This window comes from Electrophorus electricus, chromosome 18 (assembly GCF_041902795.1).
Source record: "Electrophorus electricus isolate QZ-2024a chromosome 18, ASM4190279v1, whole genome shotgun sequence".
Lineage (NCBI taxonomy): Eukaryota > Metazoa > Chordata > Actinopteri > Gymnotiformes > Gymnotidae > Electrophorus > Electrophorus electricus.
The window spans coordinates 8,266,816-8,291,163 of NC_137514.1; the positions used below are offsets into that span (position 1 = coordinate 8,266,816).

The 24,348-nt window shown below is 43.5% G+C and overlaps 1 protein-coding gene across 4 annotated transcripts in view; it reads right to left on the reverse strand.

Annotated features, from left to right (window-relative positions):
• The window catches only part of nlgn4xa (neuroligin 4 X-linked a), a 61,057-nt gene that overhangs the window by 21,130 nt on the left and 15,579 nt on the right, over window positions 1-24,348 (reverse strand). For all 4 annotated transcript variants that reach the window (XM_081701184.1, XM_027010121.3, XM_027010097.3 and 1 more), the window contains one exon: window positions 20,263-20,415. In XM_081701184.1, the coding sequence (XP_081557310.1) occupies window positions 20,263-20,415 (153 nt within the window). The remainder of the gene's footprint in view (window positions 1-20,262; window positions 20,416-24,348) is intronic.

The following is a 24,348-nucleotide window of genomic DNA, read 5'->3' on the forward strand; positions in this document are numbered from 1 at the left end:
CGGCACAGCGAAGGGGAAATGGACACACTCCATAACCTTATCAACGGCTGCGTGTGGCGTGCGGCACTGCAGCGGTAACGGCCGCAGAAAACACTTTGGGTTGATTTATTTATTTATTTATTTATTTAGCTGCTTGCCACGTGTGGATGCGGGAAAAATGCAGTCACTGTTAGCAAGCTGTGAACAGATAGGCCTATTTATTATCGTTCCCAAAGGAGGAGGCTACTGTTAAGCTCGTCCTCATTGCCGTTGTCACTGCGGGAATGTTTTTCATTCTGTCCCGATACATGCTCTAGACTACACGTGAAGTCTGTGAAATAAGGTGACTACCGAGCCACGTCTGGTGTGAACCGGGCTCTACGTGACTTAGCAGGTAGCACTGCTCTCAGATCAGCGCAAAATGGCAGCAACGTTCGGGCGCTGATTCGGTGACGGAGGGTCGAGCTTATTTAACGAACCGCTGACTGATTGACAGCTGAGCCGAAAACAAGCCGGAAGAGCTGTCAAAATGCAGCTCCGATTGCCGGTGAAAATTTAGACGTATTAGGACAGTAAAATGACAGGCACGGTATTTCTTGCAGTGTGAATAAAAGACAACTGCTGACATTTCTTCCCACAGTTCTTTAGTCCCTCCGCTATTTCCTTACCTACTCGGCAAACTAATGTGGGGTTTCTGCGCCTTTGGGCCGAACGAAGGGCTTGGATTATATTACGTTTTGTGATGAAGAGATTACCAGCCAACGGTGTTTCAAGATAATTAGAAGTTTAGTAAACAAATAATAACAAGGGAAAAAAAAACTTTTTGCTTATTTCATTCTTTCTGTAAGATTTGTGAGCTAAGAAAAAATCCCAGTTTCTCATCTATATTTGAGACAAAAACTGAAAAGAAAGGTGCTTTAGTTAGACAACTTTGTAAGAATAGACATCAGAGTAAAATGCACGTTTAGTTTACAGTGTTTCCTTTTGATGTATATTTAGGGGTCCACCATCTGTTCTTTGTTTAATGAGAACTTCCACTGGAAGAAAAAAACTCTCCTGTTAGCTTGGGACCAGTCTTGCTATTTCAGGCTGTCCCCAACCATGACTCCTGCTACTCTGTTTACCTGCCTTTAAATATTGTTGGAGCGTCGCGAAGACTTGAATGCAGCTGCGAAACTGCATTATTCATCACCAAGGGCTAACGTGCCACATCGAGGACTGAATACATTTTAGAAGAGTGTGCCCAGCGACTGCCTGCTGCAGTCTTTCAAGGTCTCCAGAACAGAGGTACCGCTCTTTCCTTTCACTACCCTAAGCTTCCAGTGCGACAACAGCCCGTGTCTTGCTCCCAGACTCCATTTCATGTCAAACTTAATTCAGAAAGCTGTGTTACAAGAGTTATGCAGGGGGTATATCATACATGTCTTTGTATCAAATAGGGTGCCATGCATAGTCAACTTGTATTCAGTTCAACAGAGAAGCAGAGCCAGGAAATCCAGACTGCAGTTTTCTTCCTCACGCGTGGCTCTATTTCTTTGCACAGGCGTGCAGGCTGCACGTTATCTGGTGAGCCGTATTGCTTTCTGTCATTTTAAACGGTCTACCGCGATCCCTAAGCCCAGCCAACTCTCATTAGCATCATCGGGAAGAGGAGTGAGTGTGCCGCGCTCTCGGCCCGAGCAAACTCTCCAGCTCGCAGATGAACCGTGAAAAGTGCAATTGGCTACACATCCTTGGAAATGGGCTATGGCCCTCGTGATCTATTAGCGGGCATTCATTAAATTCTGCCTAGGTAATTAGAATCTATTTCACACCGCTTCAAGGAGCCCTGCTTCGCTTGCAAGATCTTCTAAACATGGGGGAAGGGGGAGCATCGAAATAAATAAATATATAAGCAGTCACTGCAGGAGTAATGTGCATAACTGCACGTCGCTGTGCGTAAGGGGTGGTACATACTTCAGTTATCAGGTTCTGCCCACAGTGAACGTTACTGTGTCATGTAAATAATAACACTCGATTTTTTTTTATGTCAGCAGTGGCTAGGTGTCTTAGCTCTGGCCCGGGACACGCCAAACAAGCAGGAAGAGTCAGGAAAATATGAGGCTTGGTGCTTTAGATTATCTACAGCATGCATTGCATAACTGACCGAGTTTTGGGGATATGATATTGATTAAGGACAGCATATTTCCATCTAGTTGTAAAATGATTTTCCAGTAAAAATATGGACCCCCTCTGCGCCACTTCCTGCTTTTGTCAAGTGGACGTGTTTTGATGGATGTCTTTCCCCACACTGTCATCTTTCGCTACACTGTTCATTTCTTCGCTGCTCTGCCTTGCACTACCCCGTGATCACGTTTATATGTGGTGACCTCTCAAACGACGTACGTGTGTGTGTGGGGTGGGGGTGGGGGGGGCGTGTATGTGTGAGAATGTCGGTGGTGTGATCCGTATTACAACTCAATCTCTCAAACCAGATGAGTCCTCTTTGGTACCTTAAAATACCACCCTTTCTCTACTGCTGTGTTATTCTCCGGTTTCCATGCATACACTCTTTATGCTGCTAAAAATAAATGTAAAACATTAATTCAAGATGGTCCCAATTTAACAAGACAGATTCTTTGTAGCAAATTTTGTGTGTGTGTCTATTATGTATGTCAGCAGGCTGGCTCAGGCCGATCTGAGCTTACTCTCAACTTCTTCAACATATGACACACTCTCACTCTCTCTCTCTCTCTCTCTCTCTCTCTCTCTCTCTCTCTCTCTCTCTCTCTCTCTCTCTCTCTCTCTCTCTCTCTCCCTCTCTCCTCTCTGACCTTTCTTATGGAAAGCCTGCGACAGCCACTGCAGGGGGCGCACGGCAGTGCACAGACCTGGCCTGTGTGTCTCATGGTAAATGTGTTAAGCACCGACAAGCCCCCCTGACCACACCCCCCGAAATTTTAGAGCAAATTTTTTTCACCTAGGCAGAAAGGCCTCTGAGATGCTAGATGCTTATTAAAAAACTGTAAGCAGCAAACCTGCAAATAAGTTTCAATGGGGGTGTGACACCAGCCATCACCCTCAGACTAACGCAATAGAGGTGCAGCTGAATTATACTGCAGTGTCGCTTTACGTCTCAATGATGAACGTGTGCAGTGCGGCGCAGCCTTGCCAATACTCGGCACAGGAAGAGGTGAACTCTGTTTATGACACGCACTTAATGACATTTGCTGAAAGATGGCTGCTCCAACCTGCTTACCTTTTTCACTCTGAGTTTCTCTCATTCCCTCGTTCTGCCCCCGTTCCCTCTCGCTAACTCTGTGTCTCTTAGCATTTCCTTCCTCCTCTCTCAGCCTCCTTAGTGTGACAGGTGTCCTTTTCAGTCTATGTAGCTGGATGTGGATCAATAGTAGGTGACCAATGAAAACCCTTCTCTGTGTGACAGACGGTGGAAGCATAAGCGCAGCTATTATGCTCTACGTGAGGAGTGTAACGTATGATTAACCCATCAGGCCTAGTGTTCATGTATGCTGTGTGTGTGTGTGTATGTGTGTGTGTGTGTGTGTGTGTGTGTGTGTGTGTGTGTGTGTGTGTGTGTGCACATGTGGCCCTGTATCTCTTTTAAACTCATTTCTCATCAATTACAATGCACTTTTTAATATAGAATAAATGGCACCATCTGGACTACACTTTCTCCCCTAGTGTGGTCAGACAGCAGTCTTTATTCAAGCTGCATCATTGCTGCAATGCTGAGATGTATATGCTTTGGCTCGGCAGAACACAGAATTCCCAGTCCATGCCTAATGGAATTTTTTCCCCACTTTTGAATCTCCTACAAATGCAAACATGTCCTTGAACAAGAGCACCAGAAAGGGAGACAGGCACACAAAGATACAAAAAAATACACATACATACAGACACACGGACACGCGCACACACAGACACGGTATAAAATGTTCAGGAATCATTATAAAGAAAATATTGCAGCCAAATGTGAAAGCTTGCTCCAATGGGATCAGGGTCAGAAAATATTAACTCTCCTCACTGCATGTCCACACACCCACACTCACACTCATGGATCTCAAACCACACCATCTGTCCTCCCAAAGCAAGGCAATCAAATCCATCAGCGTTGCCCAGGTCGATATCCACAGGCAGGCCCATCCCACGTGCCTGGGCCATCTGACAGGGGCCCTGCCCGCTCTCCTTCAAAAGGTCTGACCCTGCCCCACAGACCTGCCTGCCGCCACCCCCATTCTGCCCTCGTGTGATGCGGTGCCACAGGCTAGGCTAGGGCCTGACCTGGCAGGCATCTTGGATGAGTGCCCCTGTTTAAAAGAACAAAACAGTAGCAGAACAAGTCTGGAAGGGTTCTGCTGGGCTCGAACCCAGCAGCGAGTTCAAAGGGGCTTCTGGTGCCCACAGGGTGTTAAACACTGCCCACTGCTTCCTCTCCGCACAGACAGGAAATGGAGTCCTGAGACAGCTGGGAGGGCGAAAACAATCCTGAAGGATAAATTAATGCAGGACGTGCTCAAATAATGCACATGCTTCCACAGTTGTAATGCACAGATGCTTGGCGCACAAGGCCCAGATTTAAAAAAAAAAACAGAAAAGCAGGCCAGATGCTTTTACTAGGGACTGGATCCAAGCAGCGTGTTCCCATTGGTGCATTCTCTATTAGATCAGGCTTAGCTGCACAATAATTTCAGACATGATCCGATAGATGCTATCTAGATTTGATCTTTCAGTTCTGATTAGGCTCAGGCTGACCCGAGGTCACAGTGAGGTAAGGTCAAAGTTCACAAGTCTGCCAGAGTGACAAGGACTATCACTCAGAGATTTGCTGGTGCAGAACTACCAAATGAGCACGATCACAAGAGCATGGAGCCATGAAGCCGCCCCCTCACTGAGATGAAGTGCCAGGGATGGACTCATGCTTGAATGGCCAGTGGATGTCAGCAGATGATGTCTTTATTTCAGTCTACTTACCTTTACCTTGTGCTGCGCAAGGACCTTAGTGCTATATATTTTTTTAAAAAAGCACAATTTATTTATATAGCGCTTTTTATAACAGATGTTGTCACAAGGCAGCTTTATAAATGTCTGAGTCCAAGCCCCCAGTGAGCAAGCCAAGGGCGACAGCGGCAAGGAAAAACTCTCTAGAGCATGAGGAAGAAACCTTGAGAGGAACCAAGACCCAAAGGGGGGGACATCCTCCTCTGGCCCACAACAGACACCACAATAACTACAGTTTAAAGAGAAAAATAAATAAAAAATGAAAAAATAAGCAATTAATGTCTAGTCCAACTTTTTAGAGTTTCTAGTCTTGTTCCGAAGTGTGCAATATATACAATTAATTCACAAATCCTCATTTATATAATAAAAAAAAAAATTGTTGACCTTATATATAGGCAGCATTGTAATTGATGTAATTGGACCCATATAGGACAAATTACTGAGATGCTCTAGTTGACAAGTGCTTACATCACCAGTCTTTCTTGCTGTTTATGAGGGTTTAGACCCTGAAAGAGTGGAAATAGCCCACATTTTTAAAGTGCTGGCTAAAGAGCTTTCTAGCTACAAGCATTCTAGATAATGTCAGAATTAGTCCACAGCAGTGTGGCTATGTGAATTTATGAAGACCTTTGATGTACTGAAAATGTTCAACATTTCTGAATTGTTAATTCAGTTTTATTTGTGAATGTACATGAACAGAAACATCAGCAATAATAATAATAATAATAATAATAATAATAATAATAATAATAATAGCTAATTAGCCAAAATCACTTTTTTAACATTATATGGCCACAGGCCATAGTGAATATTGCAATATTGAATGCAAAATATCCAAAGCTTTTTATCACAGTGCACTGGAGGCCATCCTTCTCTCCTTCTCCAACCTGGATAGATATGATGCTTCCTTAAATGTTAGAAAGCAGAAGAAAGAAAGCGGAAATGATATAGCCTTCGTGTCAGGGACGCACAAACGATGATGGAAGATGCCGCCTGTGCTGCCAACTCAATAGACACAAGAACAATCCACAGGGATCCGTGAGGCAGCAAACCCACGTTTTTGCTTCAGCCCACCTCCCCACATGCCTAAACCGAGCAACCGGGGCCCCTGATTACCTGTGCAGTTGTACTGAGAGCTGGAACCGGCTGGACTGGCAGGGGGTCCCTGAGGAATGGACTGGGAACCACTGGGGATGATGTAATACCCAAGCATCCCGCAGACTGAATGCCTTATGAAAACCCTTTACATGCATTATTTTCATGATTTATTCAGAGCCTCTGTGCAGCAGTCAGAGTCAGCTCGATGCTGATGTAAGACAATTTGACCTTTGGATTGCAGGTTTTCCAGACCTCGCTTTGGGTTGCTCCGTTAGGATTCAGAAAATGATCACTTAGGGAAGGTCTACATGCTATCTTGTACATGGAAAAATGTTTGTAGTAGCTGAATTTTACATAGAATAGATTTTTTTTTTGCAACTGTTTGTTATAACTTTTTGTTATATTAAATGTGGTTACCAACCTTTTTAAGACCGCGGACCAGCCTAGATGCCTGGTCTTTTCTATAGGATGGGCAGATGATGAAATTATAGATTGCTGGTATCATGCAGTAAACTATATATGGTGCATTACAGCCACAATATACAACTGTAATTGTGTTAACAGCACAACTGTTATAAAACAGTATTAAATCCATTACCATTACCATACCATTAAAGCCATTAAAATGGCGACATATTGAATGCAACCAATGTTCTCATTAACAGAATGCTTGCAGATATCATGCAGACATGTGACAGTAGACTGATCTATTTAAAATCACATTATTTTGTATTTTAATTACAATAATTAAATTTTAATTTGTAAAAAGTGAACTTCAGTAGTTAGGCTACTACTCCCCCATTCCACAGTTCGCAGTTGTGGGTGGCCCAGTATTAGTATGAGGACCGGTTGTTGGGAACCCCTGATATAGAGAACACTTAAAGTTCATTTGGTGTGTGACCTCAGCATTACTGTTCTCACTGTTTGGTCTTAAGGGATTATTTATGCAATCTGGAGAGGAAAGTGGCACATGAATGGATCAATACATATCCATGTCAACACACAGCCTAATCCTTTTTGTCAGCAGAATGGACAGGAACGGTTTGGGATCCTTGAACCTCCTGGACCTCAGAACATTCCCACACTTTGCAAATTAAACAAATAAGGCATGAATCAATCCCTCAAATTCAACCCTAACAAACGGGAACATCGGAGTGCACTCCTCAGGACTGCCAAACACCGGCAGTGCTGTATACAAATGAAGCTCAACGAAGTCCACCCAGACCTTGGGAGGGCATTCACCCCCCGTTAATCAGACCCACATTGTTCTTTCTTTCCGTTCCATTGCATTAGCACGCCGGAACTCAATCAGGATTGCATTATGTTTGCTCTCTGCATAAGCAGGTGCTAATTCAATCCTACCGCAGTGACACGCAGCAGCGATAGCCGCTGCCTACTGTAGAAGAAATAAATGCTGCAAATTTGTAAGCATGGAATTTTTTTTTACAGCACTTGTCTAAATGAGGTCCTACAATAGCAATCGATGAAGGATCTTGGTGTGCTGTTACCATTTAATTCAGTAAAAGGAAAAAAAACGAACCCTATTTTAGACCTTCACCGGTGAGGGTCCAGAAAGCTGCTGTTCCATTAGATGTTCCTCACAAATCATTTATTAAAGAAGGATGAAATGAAAAGCCAGCATGGCAAAGTTCTGTATAGCTGTTCACTTTGATGCACCAAAGATGCCAGTAATGATCTGAACCAAAAGTTGGCTAGTGGAATCACTGCATATGCACATCTATTTACATTTTATGAAGCCCTGAAGGAATCATGCAAATCGATGCACAGTTTTTGTTGTTGTTTGTTTTGTTTTGAACTCAACAAAATTCCCTTATCAGTAAAATTGTAAAGACTTGCACTGTTCATTTAACTGGATGTACTTATTGAAGAATGAGAATGACTCACTCGTCCTGTGATCTTCCATTCTTATCACAGGAATGTGCAGAGTGTGCAAGAATAAGCCTCGTAAAATATACATCTTCATCGCTAAAATTCATCTTAACATTCTTCATGTGAGAGCCACCACACTAACTACAACCTGCCGCAGATAAAGATGTCAGCAGGTGCAGGGAATGGTTAACACACGTTTTGTACCTTATTATTTTTGTACCTCTGCCCTATAATGGAGTTATGATGCAGGGTTTATGGAGCAAAATCCAGGTACACACCTTAGGTCTCGCACAGGCTTAAGTCCATCATCAGCCAGCCAGTACTTGAACCAGCCAAGGATCAGAAGAGTGATGGCACAGAGTTCTTGGTTCATGTCTCCCCTGCAAGACTGGGAGAGGGGGATGGGTCAAGCAGCCAATCTGCCTGACTACATCTACATCACCTCTGGCAGAGACCTGTTTTAGTGAGAAGCGTGCTGCCAAGTTCCATCCACACTGTTTGTTCTCAAGGACCCCCCTCCCCCAAGTATCCTTGACCTAAAAAGTAACCCTGGCAGAGAGTGATCTACTGAGCCCAGCCTGAGCTGTTCTGCTGAGAGGCATCTTGTGCCCCCTGAAAGCTGTACAATTGTCTGTCATAGAATTAAAGGTGAACTTCTCTTTTCTTCAGACCAGACACTATAAAAAGTTAAATTTCCCATTATTTACAGTCAACCATAGCACAACCTCACTGATACCTTTGGCACAGAGGGACTTACCAATCCTCTGTATCTTCGCACTGGGCTTAAACACACTACAGTGGGGTGATCGCCTAAGCCTTTAAAACCTGTGATAAATCTCCTTCAAAGCATAGTTCTTTAACAGCTTTCTGGTATTTGAGCAGGTTTTAAAGCCTCATTAACACTATGTGCCCTCAGTCAATTGCAAGCATTTCAAATCAGATAATCATAAGATGAAAAATATTTTGGCCATTACTGTTGTTTCAAAAACACAAGAAGCAGCAAAGATTACAGGGGAAAAAAATCACCAATGAAGTCATGAAATATACACTAATCTGTGGAAGGTGCCATTAACAACTTCTGTCAACTGAAACAAAATCAGTTATGATGTTTGGATCTGTAATATCACTTTGATTTGACATCTGCAAATGCCCAGGTAGAATTCACAAGGCTCACTGATACATTTTTCAGGTCAGGCTGCTTGCAGCTCTACAACGTGTTTTCTAAAATCAACAGTGAAACACCCTGTAACACAATTTCGTTGTTGAACTCTATCAATTGTTCCCTTGTCCCACTACCTAGTAGATTCTTCAGACAGGTTTTTGGCCTCCTCTCAGATGACACAGATAGTATAATCACTCACAGGAACAAGGAGTTTATCCACAGTGCCTTAAAACAGCTGTGATCAGACGTGTACAGAGAAAAAGTAATCTTCCTCTCTCTGTCCTGAATAACTTTAGGCCTATTTCAAACATTCCTTTTCTTGGCAATATCATTGAGAAACCTGTTCAGTGTCATGATCTTATCTGCAACATTTTAAATGAAACATTTCTTCCTGGATTTCAGACTCACAGTACAGAAACTGCACTCCTTAAAACTTTAAATGACCTTATATGGTAGCGTATCGATATTAGTCATTTTAGATCTCTGTGCTGCACTTGACACAACCGATCACCATATACTACTAAACAGGTTACAAAACTGGGCTGAACTCTCTGCTGTCGTTTTAAACTTGTTTCAGTGGCTGAAAATTCTGTGTAGCACTAGGCGTACCCTATTTCAAGCATCATGTTCTTTCCTATGGAGTCGCACAAGACTCGACTATAGGACTATAGGTCTATCTGGTCGATTTTTAACTGCCTAAAGGACATCAGGTCCTGGATGGGTCAGAATGTTCTATAGCTGAACAAGGATAAAACTGAATTCCTTGTTATTGGGAACAGAGAGCTGATGCCCTAGGTTATATAAAGTCTCTGTCAAGCCTAAAACCTGCATCTGAAACATTATTTTTGATTGTGACCCTAATTTTAATAACCACATCAGTAATGTCAGTAAAATAGTATTCTGTTATCTCATAAATATATCCAAGGTCCAAGATATTCTATCCACAAATATGAAAAATATGTGCTTTTGTGATCATGTCAGGAATATTGTAATGGTGTTTTGTCTGGTTTACATTTACATTTACAGTATTTAACAGACGCTGTTATCCAGAGCGACTTACTTTTAGATGGTTCATCTAAAAGCTGTATTTCCAGTCTATGAAGAATGCAACAGCCAGAATCTTAACATGTAAGAACACCCATACATAAACACCCATACATAAACATCTACACCGCCTACCTGTGTCTTTAAGAACTGATTTTAAGATACTTTTATGACTTTCGAATGCTATTAAACGCTATCATGTTCTGGCTCCACAATATCTCATGTGATCTACTTGGTGAATAAAGCAGGAGCTTTAAGATTTTTATTACTTGTTTTATTACATTTTTAGATTTTAACTTTAGTTTGATTAAATTATATCATAAATCTCCCGTTTTACTTCTGTTTTGATTGCCGATCTTTAAAACGTAACTTCATTTTATTATAATTCTCCTGTTTTAATTTCTCTAGTCTTTCTGTAAAACATTTTTTACACCTCTGTTAACAAACACTGTACAAAAAAATAAACTTTACTTAGTTAGAAAAGAAGCATCATCAGCTTGTTTCATATGGGAGCAATTCAAAAAGTCTCAGAAGTAACAATTCCAAGTAAATCCTTTATAAGAGGGACTGTGTGTGGCATATGCAACAACTTTCCTGAGTGCAGAGTCACATGTGAGGTTCTAATCGGATTCAAGCACATATAATTAAAATCTTCAGCAGGGATCATCCAGTAATTAGTGTCAAGCTATTAACTTTCTTTTATAGGAATATTAACAGCATTTAAAAGAGTATACTTTTGAATGTTAATCAGGGCCACCTATCAAAACAGCATAATTTTAAATGGTGGGGAGGGGGAGAAAATGTCAATTACTAAGGGCCAAAAATGTAGTTATTTCAGTTAAACACAATGATGTCACACAAAAGCACTAGAATGTGTTATCTTCTCTGATTGAAGAACAGGTTTTGACATGTTGTCACGGACTGCTCTTCCCCCATAAGTCAGGGGGATCCACATGTACTGTGTTTATTTGTATTGTAACCCCCCCCCAGGATTGCACACGTTCACAGGTGTTTATCGTTTAATGTTAAGTGTATAGTTATGTTCACTGTGAATGTTATACATGAGTGCCACCTTTGCCCTAAATGTGTAACGTCAACTCACCATAAAGTGCCACAGTGCGACTTAATGAAATTTACGTTATAATAATTATGTTATAATTATCATTTACATTTATTAATGCTATCCCTTGCAGTCATTTCCCATTCACATTAAATAATTAAATTAAATATTGCACTATGGCTTCCAGAGTATTTGATAAAAATATCCCCAAACACATTTGACACAGATCAAACATGCCAATAATGTCCCGTTTGTCACGCAAAGCTGGTGCTTTTAATGAATGCAGATTTTAAACCACATAGGAGCTTTTATGATGTCCCATTCTAAATCCACAGGCATCAATATGGTGTTGGTCCCTCTTTTGCAACTATATAACAGCTTCCGCTCTTCTGGGAAGGCTTTCTACAAGATTTTTGAGTGTGTCTGTGGGAATTTTTGCCCATTCGTCCAGAAGAGCAGGAGTTCAGTGAGTTTAGACATTGATGCTGGACCAGAGGGCTTGACATGCCATCTCCATTATAGTTCATCCACGAGATGTTCATTGGGGTTGAGGTCAGGGCTCTGTGTGGGCCGGTCAAGTTCTTCCACACCAAACTCACCCAACCATGCCTTTACAGACCTTGCTTTCTGCACTAGGGCACAGTCAAGCAAAGAAATTGGCCTTCCCCTTTTGGAAGCATACAATTGTCCAAAATGTCTTGAGGTGCTGAAGCATTAAGATGTTTCTTCACCGGGACTAAGAGGCCCACGCCAACTTCTGAAAAACAACCCCATAGCATTATCCCTCCTCCACCAAATTTCAAACTTGGCACAGTGCAGTCAGGCAGGTAATGTTCTCCTGGCATACGCCAAACCCAAACTCATCCATCATAGTGCCAGTTCGAGAAGTGGGATTCATCACTACAGAACATGTTTCCACTGCTCGAGAGTTGTGCTTTACACCACTCCTTCCTTCCTTCCGGCATTGTGCTTGGTGACGTAAGGCTTGCGTACATCTGCTCGGCCATGGAAACCTATGCCATGAAGCTCGCGGCGCACAGTTTTTGTGCTGTTAATGCCAGAGGAGGTTTAGAACATTGCAGTTATTGAGTCAGCAGAGCGTTGGCAACTTTAATGCTCTAAGCTCCTCAGCAATCTGTGACCCCACTCTGAAACTTTATGTGGTCTGCCACTTAGTGCCTGAGTTGCTTTGGTTCCTTCCACTGTTCGATAATACCACTCACAGCTGATCGTGGAATATTTAGGAGCAAAGAAATGTCACAAACTGACTTGTTGCAACAGTGGCATCCTGTTACAATACCACACTGCAATACAGTGAGCTCACTCTTTCTCAAATGGTTATGAAGGCAGGCTGTATGGCTAGGTGCTTGATTTTATACACCTGTGGCAATGGGACTGAACAAAACATCTGAATTAAATAATTAAGAGGTGTGTCCCAATACCTTTCTGCTCACATATATATACATATATGAATTTATATTAATTCCTTTCACATTAGCAATCAACCATCTGTGGTCCTCCAGTTTATGGCAGTGAAGGGTTCAGTCTCAGGTCAATCTATTCATTTAGCTAGACAATTTACAAGAGATTATTTATGGCCCAGCAGGTGAGTTTTAAATTGTGCCAAAGTGCTACAGTTGATACAATATACTTGATTTTGCAAGTGTGAGAGTGGGCTTAACAATGACAAGCGAAACTGCCCATCAGGGGCCAGAGACTCCTGTGTCTGTGAACTTTATTTATTTATTTTTATTTTTATAAACACAAGAAGCATGAGCTTCATTGGCAACAGGGGTACGTTATTTGAAGTTCTCGTGTTTTGTGAAAAGGTCCTCAGTAAAGGTACTTTGATGGAGCTTTAGGGACATATATATTTAGATATATGATATATATCTATATATACACACACAAGCCATCAAACCAAAATCTCCATGTAACAGCCGTGTAAAATGGTGTGTGTGTCCCGCCCCAGTTTTCATGGAACTGGCGTCTCATTATGAGAACTTCTCAGAAAGAGTCCTAAAGCAATCTCCTCTGACAGGGGCTTTGATGTCAGAGTCTGCATTTGAAACTCTCCGAGATATTCTTCTTAAAGGATATGTAACTTTGTGCGGTGTTGCCTTTCGTCATTCACAAATAAAAAACAGCACAGCATTAGGACAGTGCTGGGCTTAATTTGCTACTTTAGGCAGGCAAAGTATAAATCTGAACTTGCTGTAGTAGTTTTGGGGCTCTACACTTCAGTGATACGGTTAGACTTTGTTTAGTGTCTTATGCTCTTTTTCATCCTTCAGCTACACTGAGTGAACTTCATTATGGTCAAATGAGAGCAACAGCTTATGCTAATTGCTCACAAGTAGGACTGGAATGGTTGATCTATTTTTAACATCTTCCTTTGTTCATGTTTGTTCAGAAATTATTGGCCTTAATGGCTGGTCCTGAACTGCAGTGCAAAATGTATACAATCGTTAGCCAAGTATCATTAAGATCATGGTTTCTCACAATTAGCATTACTTGAAAAGGTGTCCCTGTAAATTTCAACAGTCTTCATGGTTTCCAGGTTTGCTCAGTAAAGGCCTTAACATTCCTTTGGGCAGAGTGAGAGGCTGGGAAAGAAGCTGGGCTGTGAAGAACAATGAAAAATGTCAACAACTTCATATAAGAAGGTCAAGCTCCAATCTTTGCCTGTTTCCTCTGGCCAAGGTCCGCTTGCAAAGGTGCGAGGCTCGCTGTCACAACAACAAAAAAAAGACACCAACGCCAGGGCAGTAACATTTTCATCTCCCCCAGTACGGTCAGGGCAGTAACATTTTCATCTCCCCCAGTACGGTCAGGGTAGTAACATTTTCATCTCCCCCAGTACGGTCAGGGTAGTAACATTTTTATCTCCCCCAGTACGGTCAGGGCAGTAACATTTTCATCTCCCCCAGTACGGTCAGGGCAGTAACATTTTTCATCTCCCCCAGTACGGTCAGGGCAGTAACATTTTCATCTCCCCCAGTACGGTCAGGGCAGTAACATTTTCATCTCCCCCCGGTACGGACAGAGCAGTAACATTTTCATCTCCCCCTGGTACGGTAAGGGCAGTAACTTTTTCATCTCCCCCCAGTACAGCCAGGGCAGTAATATTTTCATCTCCCCCAAGTACGGTCAGGGCAGTAACATTTTCATCTTACCCCCAGTACGGTCTGAGAATTTCCATTCCACACCTTCCAGATGTTTCCACGTCTTCTTTGAGGCTGGTGTCAATGGCGAATATTAACGCCATGTTTGCTTACGGCGTGGGGATGTTCAGTGGTGAAGAGCAAGTGCGGAATGTGTCATCGCCTCGCACAGGCTGCCTGCACCGAGAGTGCGTGTCATGTGACACTCTCCGTCATAGTAACAAAGACTGTTGCTTTCTCTACATGACAAGCTGACATATTTTTCACGGTAATGCTCACTCAAGTATCTGCTTCCTGCTTGTTTGTTTATGTATAATGCAAAAGTCCCCTGCTCCCTTTTTTTTAAATTTCATGTCCTGAGCTGCAGACAGGTTTTTTTGAAGAGTAGGTGGCGGAGCACGGCATATCAGCTGTGGGCTCTCTCAGCCCAGAGTCCTGAGCAAGTTCCTACAGAACTTCAACAGTAGCAGCGACAACAGTCAGAGGAGGATGGGAAGATTACATGGAGCTGGCACAAGGCCACAGATCATATTACTGGTTACAGGGGGATGGTGTCCTTGCAAGCAAGCTTCACTTGATGCTCGACAGGCAAAAAACAAAAACAACCGGTGTGTGTGTGTGTTTGTGTCTGCGTGTGATTGGACACAGGTGACCTTTCATGCTGTGGTTAATCAGGTCCACACCACACCACTTGGCCCCCACCCCAGGCCTCTTTTGGGTGTGACTATGCAAATGAGCAGTCACAGGAGCTCCCTTCACGCTAGCACACTTAGGCATCCCTGAAATCGCTCGTGTCGGGAATCCGACTCTTTCCGGTGTGTGTGTGTGTGTGTGTGTGTGTGTGTGTGTGTGTGTGCATGCACTGTGCTGTCTGCAGGTCGGTTCTGATTCATTATTCCTGCTCCTTTCCGCTACTTTGTTTCCCATTTGTTTGTTTGTTTGTTTTATTCCGCTGCTGACCCCCCCCGTAACTGCACGGTTTAATGCACTGCACAGCTGTGTGCGCTGCCCTCCACTCAGGGCTCACTGCTTAAAAGAGAAGCGACAGCACACACAGCACCATTAGTAGGCGCACAGAGGCCAGCGCCGACGACCCTGACAACAATGACAACGATGACCTTTCTGAAGCCCGCCAGCATTATTTACCCTTTTGTTTGTTTTTTTAAGCACAAGACATAGAAGTTACACACACAACTAAAGACATCTCTAAAAACACTTTTGGCAAAATAATCAGTAATCCACTCTGATTACTGACCAAATATGCAGAGTTAGATCATTCGTCTACAAGCTTAAGAAATGTAATATATCGCTCTGCTTAATAAATATTACGATCATTGTAATATTCATGATATGCATGACATGCATGATTCAAATATTCACTGAGTGTTACTAACTGAGTGTGGGTCAGTTTATTGTGTCTATATCACCTGCCTGGTCTGGTGTTATAGCCATGTCATCAAAATCAAATTGGCATGATTATCTTTAGCAATGACATACAAGCACAGGTGGAATGATATATGCTCAGACATTTCCTCGCACTAAGTTTAGCATGTATTCTAAACACTCTGCAGTTGATCTCACCGGTTCTTGCACTAACAGTTCATTCAAACTGCAAACACACACGAAAAAAACCCCCAACAAAAAAACAAGAAAAGCATTTTTTTTAAGTGAGAATTGGGTTCCTGACTTCTCAGGTTCCCAGTGTTCTCAGGCGCGTTCGCATGGTGGAGCAGTAACGGGCTGAATGAGCCCTGCACGAGGGCTCGTGCCGTTCTGCACTGCTATGCTTCATTACTGAAATCACAGGAGAGGAGCACGCGACGAGCAGTGGGAGCAGGAGGGCGAGGAGGAAGGAGTGCTCGATTTGTCATGTTAATGAGGGCTTTCACTCTCCTTTTTTTTTAAGCGGTGCAGGCAAATCCGCTCTCCCTCCCGCCCTGGCTGGCACGCAGGGACCTAAAGGAAGTGCATGTTGTTGGTTTCACTGCCTGTCACTTGTTCGCTGTGCGTGGTGTGAACCCAAAAGATATGAGGGGCACGACGTGGGGGTGTTTTGCCCCAGCGCTCTCATCCAGGACCAAACCACTCGTTGCCCGCCTCATCTCCTCCGCCCATCTCTTTTGAAGCCTTCCGACGTTTTCCCAAGCTTCTACTTCCGGCTCAACTTCCCATCCCTCCTCCTCGATCCCTTCGATCCTCTCCTGTGTGTTTGCCCTTCAGACGACAACCCTCCGTGACGTTTCCCTGCTGCCAGGGATCTCCACTCCTCTTCGGCCTTTGTTCATCCTTCTCCTCGTCATTCTTTTCTCCCTTTATCTGTTCTTTTTTTTTCCCATTCTCCTCTCCGTTCACCCATCCCCGCCCCAACACCCCGCCTCGCCCCCGCTACCTCTTAACGGACAGCGTGGTCATTAAGGCAGCCATGAAACTACCACTCTGCTGTCCTTCTAGCCCCAAACACCTCACGCACGCATACACACACTCCGTGGGCACACAGAACTTGACACTAAACTGAAAAAAAGACAAGAAAATGGAAAGGTGGCAGATGCCAAATGTGTCACTGTTCACTGAATGACTCTACAGCCTCATCTCTGTCCCTCCTGTTCCTCTCGCTTTTCCATCCGACAGGACTGAAATCCCCTGAGCTCTGCCTGGCCTCGTCCCGCTCAACCGGCCCTCTCAGGCACCCCGAAGGCCGGCAGGAGCCTCCGGGCACACGGCACGGGGGTGGAAGTCTGCTCCCTTCTCAACGTCACAACACCGCCACCCCCAGGGTACAGGACACAGTCTGAACGACACACTTCCAATCTCAATACGAGTGAGATGGAAAACGAGTGGTCTGTTTTGGTACAAAAAATGGGCCGTTATCATGTTAAAATATGTTTCTAAAAGTCATGACTTTAGATCATTTGACTGACCTTTTTTTGTACATAGATTCCCATTCTATGACTCATCAACGGGTGCAAAATAATGCCATTTAAACGTCACTGACACAGCAAGGCTTGTGTCAGCTCGATCATGTCCCGCATCAAAAACAGTGTCTGCTCCAGCTCTGTGGGACGAGGATAAAAAGGTTCATTTTATTTCATGTCATTTCTATTCACCGTAGAGCTCTGAGCAGGCTGTCCATTGCCCTGGTCCCACAGTGCCACTGTCACCAGAACCGAACCACCCTGCAAAAATCACAGAATCTTTCATAATGGCGGCTTGCTGATGAAGAGGAAGACAACGTGGTTTGACTTACAGAAGCTGCCAGGAGGAGATTAAAGCACTACAGCTGGCCGTTGGGTTAGCGCGGAGCTTTACCTTAATGCTACATGCAGAAAAAGCTTGTACGTAGCGTGGTGAACTAGCACTGCTGCAGGCAGTTAAAGGTCAGCTGTGATCCTCCATCGTCCTGCTACGCAGAGCACACCGAACTACGTTTCCCATGGTCAGTGCTAATCCCCGGGGTGAAGAAAGGGTTAACTACTCAGACAGACACATGCTGCTCTATGCAAGACCCATCAGTAGTCTGCTCACATCTGTGTGTAACAAGCGAGCGAGACAGAGAAAAATAGACAGATATAAAGAAAGAAAGAGGGACATGTGCCCATGACAGGTTTCAGTTCAGCTCGTCCTAACTATATCCTGCTACACCTCATCAACAGACCAGATTTGATGCTCCAACACAGATGGTGCAGTCGTAACTAAAGTATCACACACACACACACACACACACACAGATACCCTATTACATTTTATATATTGCTGCAACCAGCTTTAATATATCTAAATCTATAAAGTCATGAATGCATGTTAGCCAATTTAATAATTATATATTATATAATTATGCAGGAATCCAACACATATTCCACTTACTCTAACAGCCTATAACTGTTTTAGCTTCTATAAATGCGTGTCTTGTGCCTAGATGTAATTTCTCACACACTAAGAAGTAAGTGCGTGGTAAGGGGATAAATTAATTAAAATGTTGTGGGTTTAGAAACAGCTGAGGCCTTATGTACTTCTCACTGGTGCCTCTGGACCCAGGCCAAGCAGACAGCAGACTGCTGTCCACACACGCACACACACACACACACACACATACTCACAAACATACACACATTCTGTCACTAAGCTTCTTCAGCAGTGCTAAACATTAACCTTCAAAGTGTAAAAAGGGTTCTCACTCCCAGAACAGGCCCGTAGGAGGACATCAGGTTGCAATCTCTTGCAAAGCGACCGTGCTCACAGCTCACTCACTATCTAGGACACTGTTTTCACCTTCACCTCCATCCAACACATTTGCTGGAGACCAAAGAGGAATGTATGCGTGCAGAACGGTTGATCTCCAACAGAACAGACTGGTGTCCTCAAACTCACACCCTGAAACAACACAGCTGTGCAGAGCTTAGAATTTTTCTTGCACTGACTCACCTATTCCAGCCTAGTATAAACTTATTTTTCAGTAAACCGAAGTGAGAAATCCCAGTAGACAGGCAGCCAAGTGAGGAAAAATGGACTTTTACCACTTCAGCTTGCCATGTTGCTAATGTTGCTAGGTTTTCACCATCCCTCCTGCTCATCTGACCAGTTACATATTTGGAGGGCTGTTTATTGCTCAGTTTGGTTAAGAAGAACAAAGTTCCACAAATTAAGATGACTTAACCTTATTTACTTTCAATTATTCCTTCACACCTTTGGTTTACCAGCACAAAAGCTACTTTTTTCCCTTTGCTAGAAACATAACACGCCATAGGGGAGGGAAGTTAGAGTGACTGGCATTTGTGAAAAAGCTTTCATCTCCTTCACCGCTTAGGGCTGTCAGCCAATCAGAGGATGTACATGGTTAACGAGGGCTTCAGCTTGAACTCAGCTCATTCTCTCTCTCTCTCTCTCTCTCTCTCTCTCTCTCTCTCTCTCTCTCTCTCTCTCTATTTCTATCTCTCTTCCTTGCAGTGCACACTTTTTCCAGAACACCTTTTCCCCCTGGCTCCAGTGTAACTAAATATAGGGAGCTTCGCTGACAGCTCCAGCCGATAACAAATGGTAAGCAGAGCAGCTCTTTCGAAGCATGACGGAAAAAAAAAAAAAATCACAGTGCTATTTTAATGTTTTCCCCACAGTATCCAGCCAAAGTGGGAGTAGTCTATGGGATTTACATAATTCACTTTTTATTAACATATCTTTTACATGTATTTTATCAGCAGAAAAACACTGAGATATTGGGAAAGGACACAGAAGGAGACGATATCTACACAGAAAGAGACAATGAAAGACTGCCAAACTGTCTGAACTATTAAAGCTTGTTTTAGTACATTGTTATCAGGAGCAGTAACAATAATTGCTTGGCTTGTCTATTAAATTGCTTCAGTGAAAATTACTAAAATGTAGGCACACGTATTTCCTGTTGTAGATGTCCTCATAACCACGTAACATTTTACGTGATATGCATTTACAATACAACTGGCTTCTGCCTTACACAAACATTATACTCCGCAATTCTGCAGCAGTTCTTTAAATCTCTTGACCTGCTTTTGAGGGGACATGGAGAGCAACAAATTCCTCTTCATAACGAGCATCATATTGGGAAAATAAGACCGAAAGACATCCAGTATACACAACCGAAGCAGAACAGCCTCCTCCACCATCGTGTCGGCTTTTCCGTGACCAAGTCGACATGCATACTGATCACACAGACATGCTCTTAACTGAACCTACGATACACTGATCAAAGTTCCACAAAACCTTTAACATCCTGCAACCCTTCCTCGAATCACCCATAGATCCATAAATCAGTTATCGGCTTAACGTCGGGCTGCTGCTACATAATGCAAGATCCGGGGTCAAAACCGTGGCCTTTTACACGGAGCGGATGGACTTACCCAACACTCCCAGTCTGTAGTTGAGGGTGACCACAATGACATTTCCATAACTGGCCAGGATGCTACCGTCGATCATGTTTCCTGTGCCCTCCATGTAGGACCCTCCGTGAATGTACACCATGACGGGCCTCAGACCGTTTTCATCGTGGATGTCTGGGGAGGAGAAAAGAAAGTGGCAAATGTGTGAATGTCTAGGGGGTGTTAAAGAGGGTGTCTCTGGCCCATGCTGTGGTTGACTATGGTTATGTAGAATGACTCATTTCCACAGTGTAGTACTACAGGTTTAAGAAACCAAGAGTAGAACTTTATAGTCTCTCTATATTAATGAAATACCTCATCTAAAATGCTACTGAGACAAACAGTAAATGGAAGCTAGTTGTAGCTAATTAGCATAACTCCATTTGCATAATGTGACTTGGTCCCCTTTACCTTTCATTTACTATTAGCAACATTAATGTTTAAGGCAGAGAGAGCTCGACCTCAAATAAGAACTTCTCTCATTGGGCCATTAACTCAACCCTTACTAGAGGATGTGCTTAATTTAGACCAATGAGTGCCCTCGCAACACTCCATGCTTCTATGTACCCTAATGCTCGCAGAAGGTCATTGTTTCATCTGAAGTGTCGATTATTTGTAAGCCCTCTCCTACCCAGATTATACTGGTTGATTAGCAAACACGAAGCAGGAGCTGATTAGAAATGCAGAGCCTGGTGAAAGACGATTCAGAATCGCAGGCATAATTCCATATATAGCCGGCCGGCTTCATAGATCATGGGTGGCTGCCGCTAGCCTCATTAGCAACAGTTCCTCTGAGTGAATACCTGTAGTTGAGAATTATGGGAAACTAAGCCCCCCCACCCCCCACCCCCCAAAGAAAAATGCTTGCTGGGAATATGGACTAGACATGAATAAGTAGATGAAGAGAAGCCATTCACTGGATGATGATTAGGTTCTGTGTGTGTCCCATATGCCTATGGCGTCTTCTGCTGATTATTGAAGCTTATGCACATGCACACCGAATAGTTTCTTCAAGGCTGGGCAAAATTTCAGCTCGAAAGACAGCAAGCGGGATGAGGAAAGAGATATGATCAGGGCAAGCTTACAACAAAGCGTAAGCCTGCCCCTGTGTTTATGTGTGAGTGGCTGTCACAGTTCCCCTCTGGGTGGTCTCTTTGCATTGCTGTGGGTTTTATTTGGATCTCAGTGTGTGCGGTATGTCACTGTTAGCATGCTAGCCTCGCTTGCTCACTCTCAATGAGGTGAGGGTCCAGCAGGGGTTAGCGCATTAGCGCTAATGGAACAGCATGGGCCGATACCCTAGAGCTTCTCCCACAACCCACAGTACCTGGCATTCACTCTCTACACTCTCTCGCATGCCTTTGCTATCGGTTGGCAAGCACTATTAGTGTTACTTCATTATTCAGAGATTTTTTAACTTTTGCTTTAATTTGTATAACAAGAAGTTACTTTGTTGAGTTTATTTAATGCATTTATTTTACACTGAGGTTAATGGACAGAGACACCACTAATCAGTTTTTGTATTGGCAGGTAAGTCATTTCAAGTGTTAAGGGAGTTCTTTTTTTAAATTACAGGTAGATTTATTATGGGGGAAATTTACATATAGACTGTCTGTTTTTATAATTACATATAACACAGTTACTTTGTTGATCTATGTAAATATTTCAAGTACATCATCTATTTTTCTTCTGTAGAACTAAGAAAAAATAGATAATATACTTGAAATATTTACTCTTACTTTTGATTCTTTGTCATTTTAATGGTAGTAATACGTTAACATATATTTCCGGATTTCTGTCATTATTTTTGTACAGAGTGGTCTTATGTTAAATGATGTGTAACCTAGTTTTACTTGGGTGAAGGATTTGGGTTCTTGGCCTACACCAGAGGGAACACACACACACACACACACACACACACGCACACACACACATACACACACACACACGCACACAGACACACACACACACACACACACACACACAGACAAACTCCAATCCCTCGCTCTCAGCAGAGTGGGCACAACACAGCGGGGCTTAGGGGTGCATACAGCAGCTCTCTTCTCCCACGAAAGAAAGCAGATCGAGAGCAAAAGGAAGGGGGTGAAAAAGAGGGAGAGAAACATACGAGTAGGGAGAAGGGAGCAAAAGCTTGTGTAAGGGAGAGAGAGAGAGTGGGGTGGGGTGGGGGTGGAAAACAACCCACGCTGGCAGGCGATTCATCTCAGCTGGGTCCCGAGCAGGAGCCAGGCAGCACGCTAATGCGAAGGCGTCTGTTTTGCAGCTCTTCACTGGTGTACGACTTTCGGCATGGCGATGCTTTTCACTGCACTGGACCGTCAGGGCATGCACACTCTCTTAGTGCAGATCACTCTCTTAGCGCATGCACACTCTCTTAGTGCAGATCACTCTCTTAGTCAGCGCATGCACACTCTCTTAGTGCAGATCACTCTCTTAGTCAGCGCATGCACACTCTCAGTGCAGATCACTCTCTTAGTCAGCGCATGCATACTCTCTTAGTGCAGATCACTCTCTTAGTCAGCGCATGCACACTCTCTTAGTGCAGATCACTCTCTTAGTCAGCGCATGCACACTCTTAGTGCAGATCACTCTTAGTCAGCGCATGCACACTCTCTTAGTGCAGATCACTCTTAGTCAGCGCATGCACACTCTCTTAGTGCAGATCACTCTCTTAGTACACTCTCTTAGTGGAGAGCACTCTTTTAGTCAGCGCATGCACACTCTTAGTGGAGAGCACTCTCTTAGTCAGTACATTCTTAGTCAATACAATGCACTTTCTTAGACAGTGAAGTGTACTCTCTTAGTCAATGCAACACACTCTCTTAGCATAACGCACTCTTGGTCAGTGCAGTGCACTTTCTTAGTTCACTCTCTTAGAGTATTACACTCTTAGTTCACTTTTAGTTAGTGCAGCACACTCTTAGTGCAGCCCACTCTCTTAATGTTGCGCACAGTCTTAGTTCACTCTCAGTCAGAACACTCTTTAGTCAGTTCTCCCTCTTAGTTCACTATCTTAGTCAATACAGTTCACTCTCTTAGTCAATACAGTTAATCAATACTCTCTTGGTCAGTTCACTCTCTTGGTCAGTTCACTCTCTTGGTCAATTCACTGCACTCTCTTAGTGCAACTAAGACCTGTTCCACACGGTATGGGTAGAAAATGCCATTTTAAGACAATCTTTGATAAGCTTCATTCACCCAAACCCCAAACCTTAACCATTATGAAAAAATAAAAAGGCTGCTCCCAGGTCCAGGGCTCCACCATGTTTATCTTTCATCATAATTAAGCATTAATTTAGTGAGCACTATTGTAACTGATTTAAACATAATTTAAACATATCGCCAACAGGGGCTTTGATCCTGGCGTAACATTTCAGAAATGCATTAAGAGAATGGAGTGCTGTCATAAAGTTGTCAAAGTGCTGTAAAGATTTGTATCTCTGTGTTGAATATGGTCACTGAAAGACTGGGCATTTGGGCATTTGGGCAGAGGGTAGTGTTGACAAAGGAGGACGCTCTTAACCAGGAACTGTGCTCCCGTGCAACAGATGTCAGTTAGGGCGCAGAGACAGCACTGTTAGTGGTCCTTCTTGGTAGGACTTCACCACGAAATAAAAACATTCCCTTTCTCCTTTGCTCCGATGGCCATACACACATGAAAGCAAGAGAAAGAGGGAGAGAGAAAGAGAGAGAGACATAGTGTAGAGTGAGTGGGGTGACTCTGCAGTGCTTGTGCCTGGACATTCATCACCGCCAGGACAGGCTGAGTGGGATAATATATTCCCCATGCGCTGAACGGCACCACACACATTACTCATCTTTATACGGCAGGAGAGCGAGAGAGAGTGGGGTCATCTGAATTTTCCATCCGTTTCAGCATTTCCGAAGTGTTAGTAGAGGAGGTATGGAGATGGCTGCTAGTGACCATGCAGGGGTTGCCAAAGTTCCATGTGGGCGGTGCCCAGCTTGCCCGGCTGTCTGTCCAGCTGTAACCAACACGCAACATTTGTAAGGTTAACGGACGAGCCGCCAGCAGGCGAGCTGGCT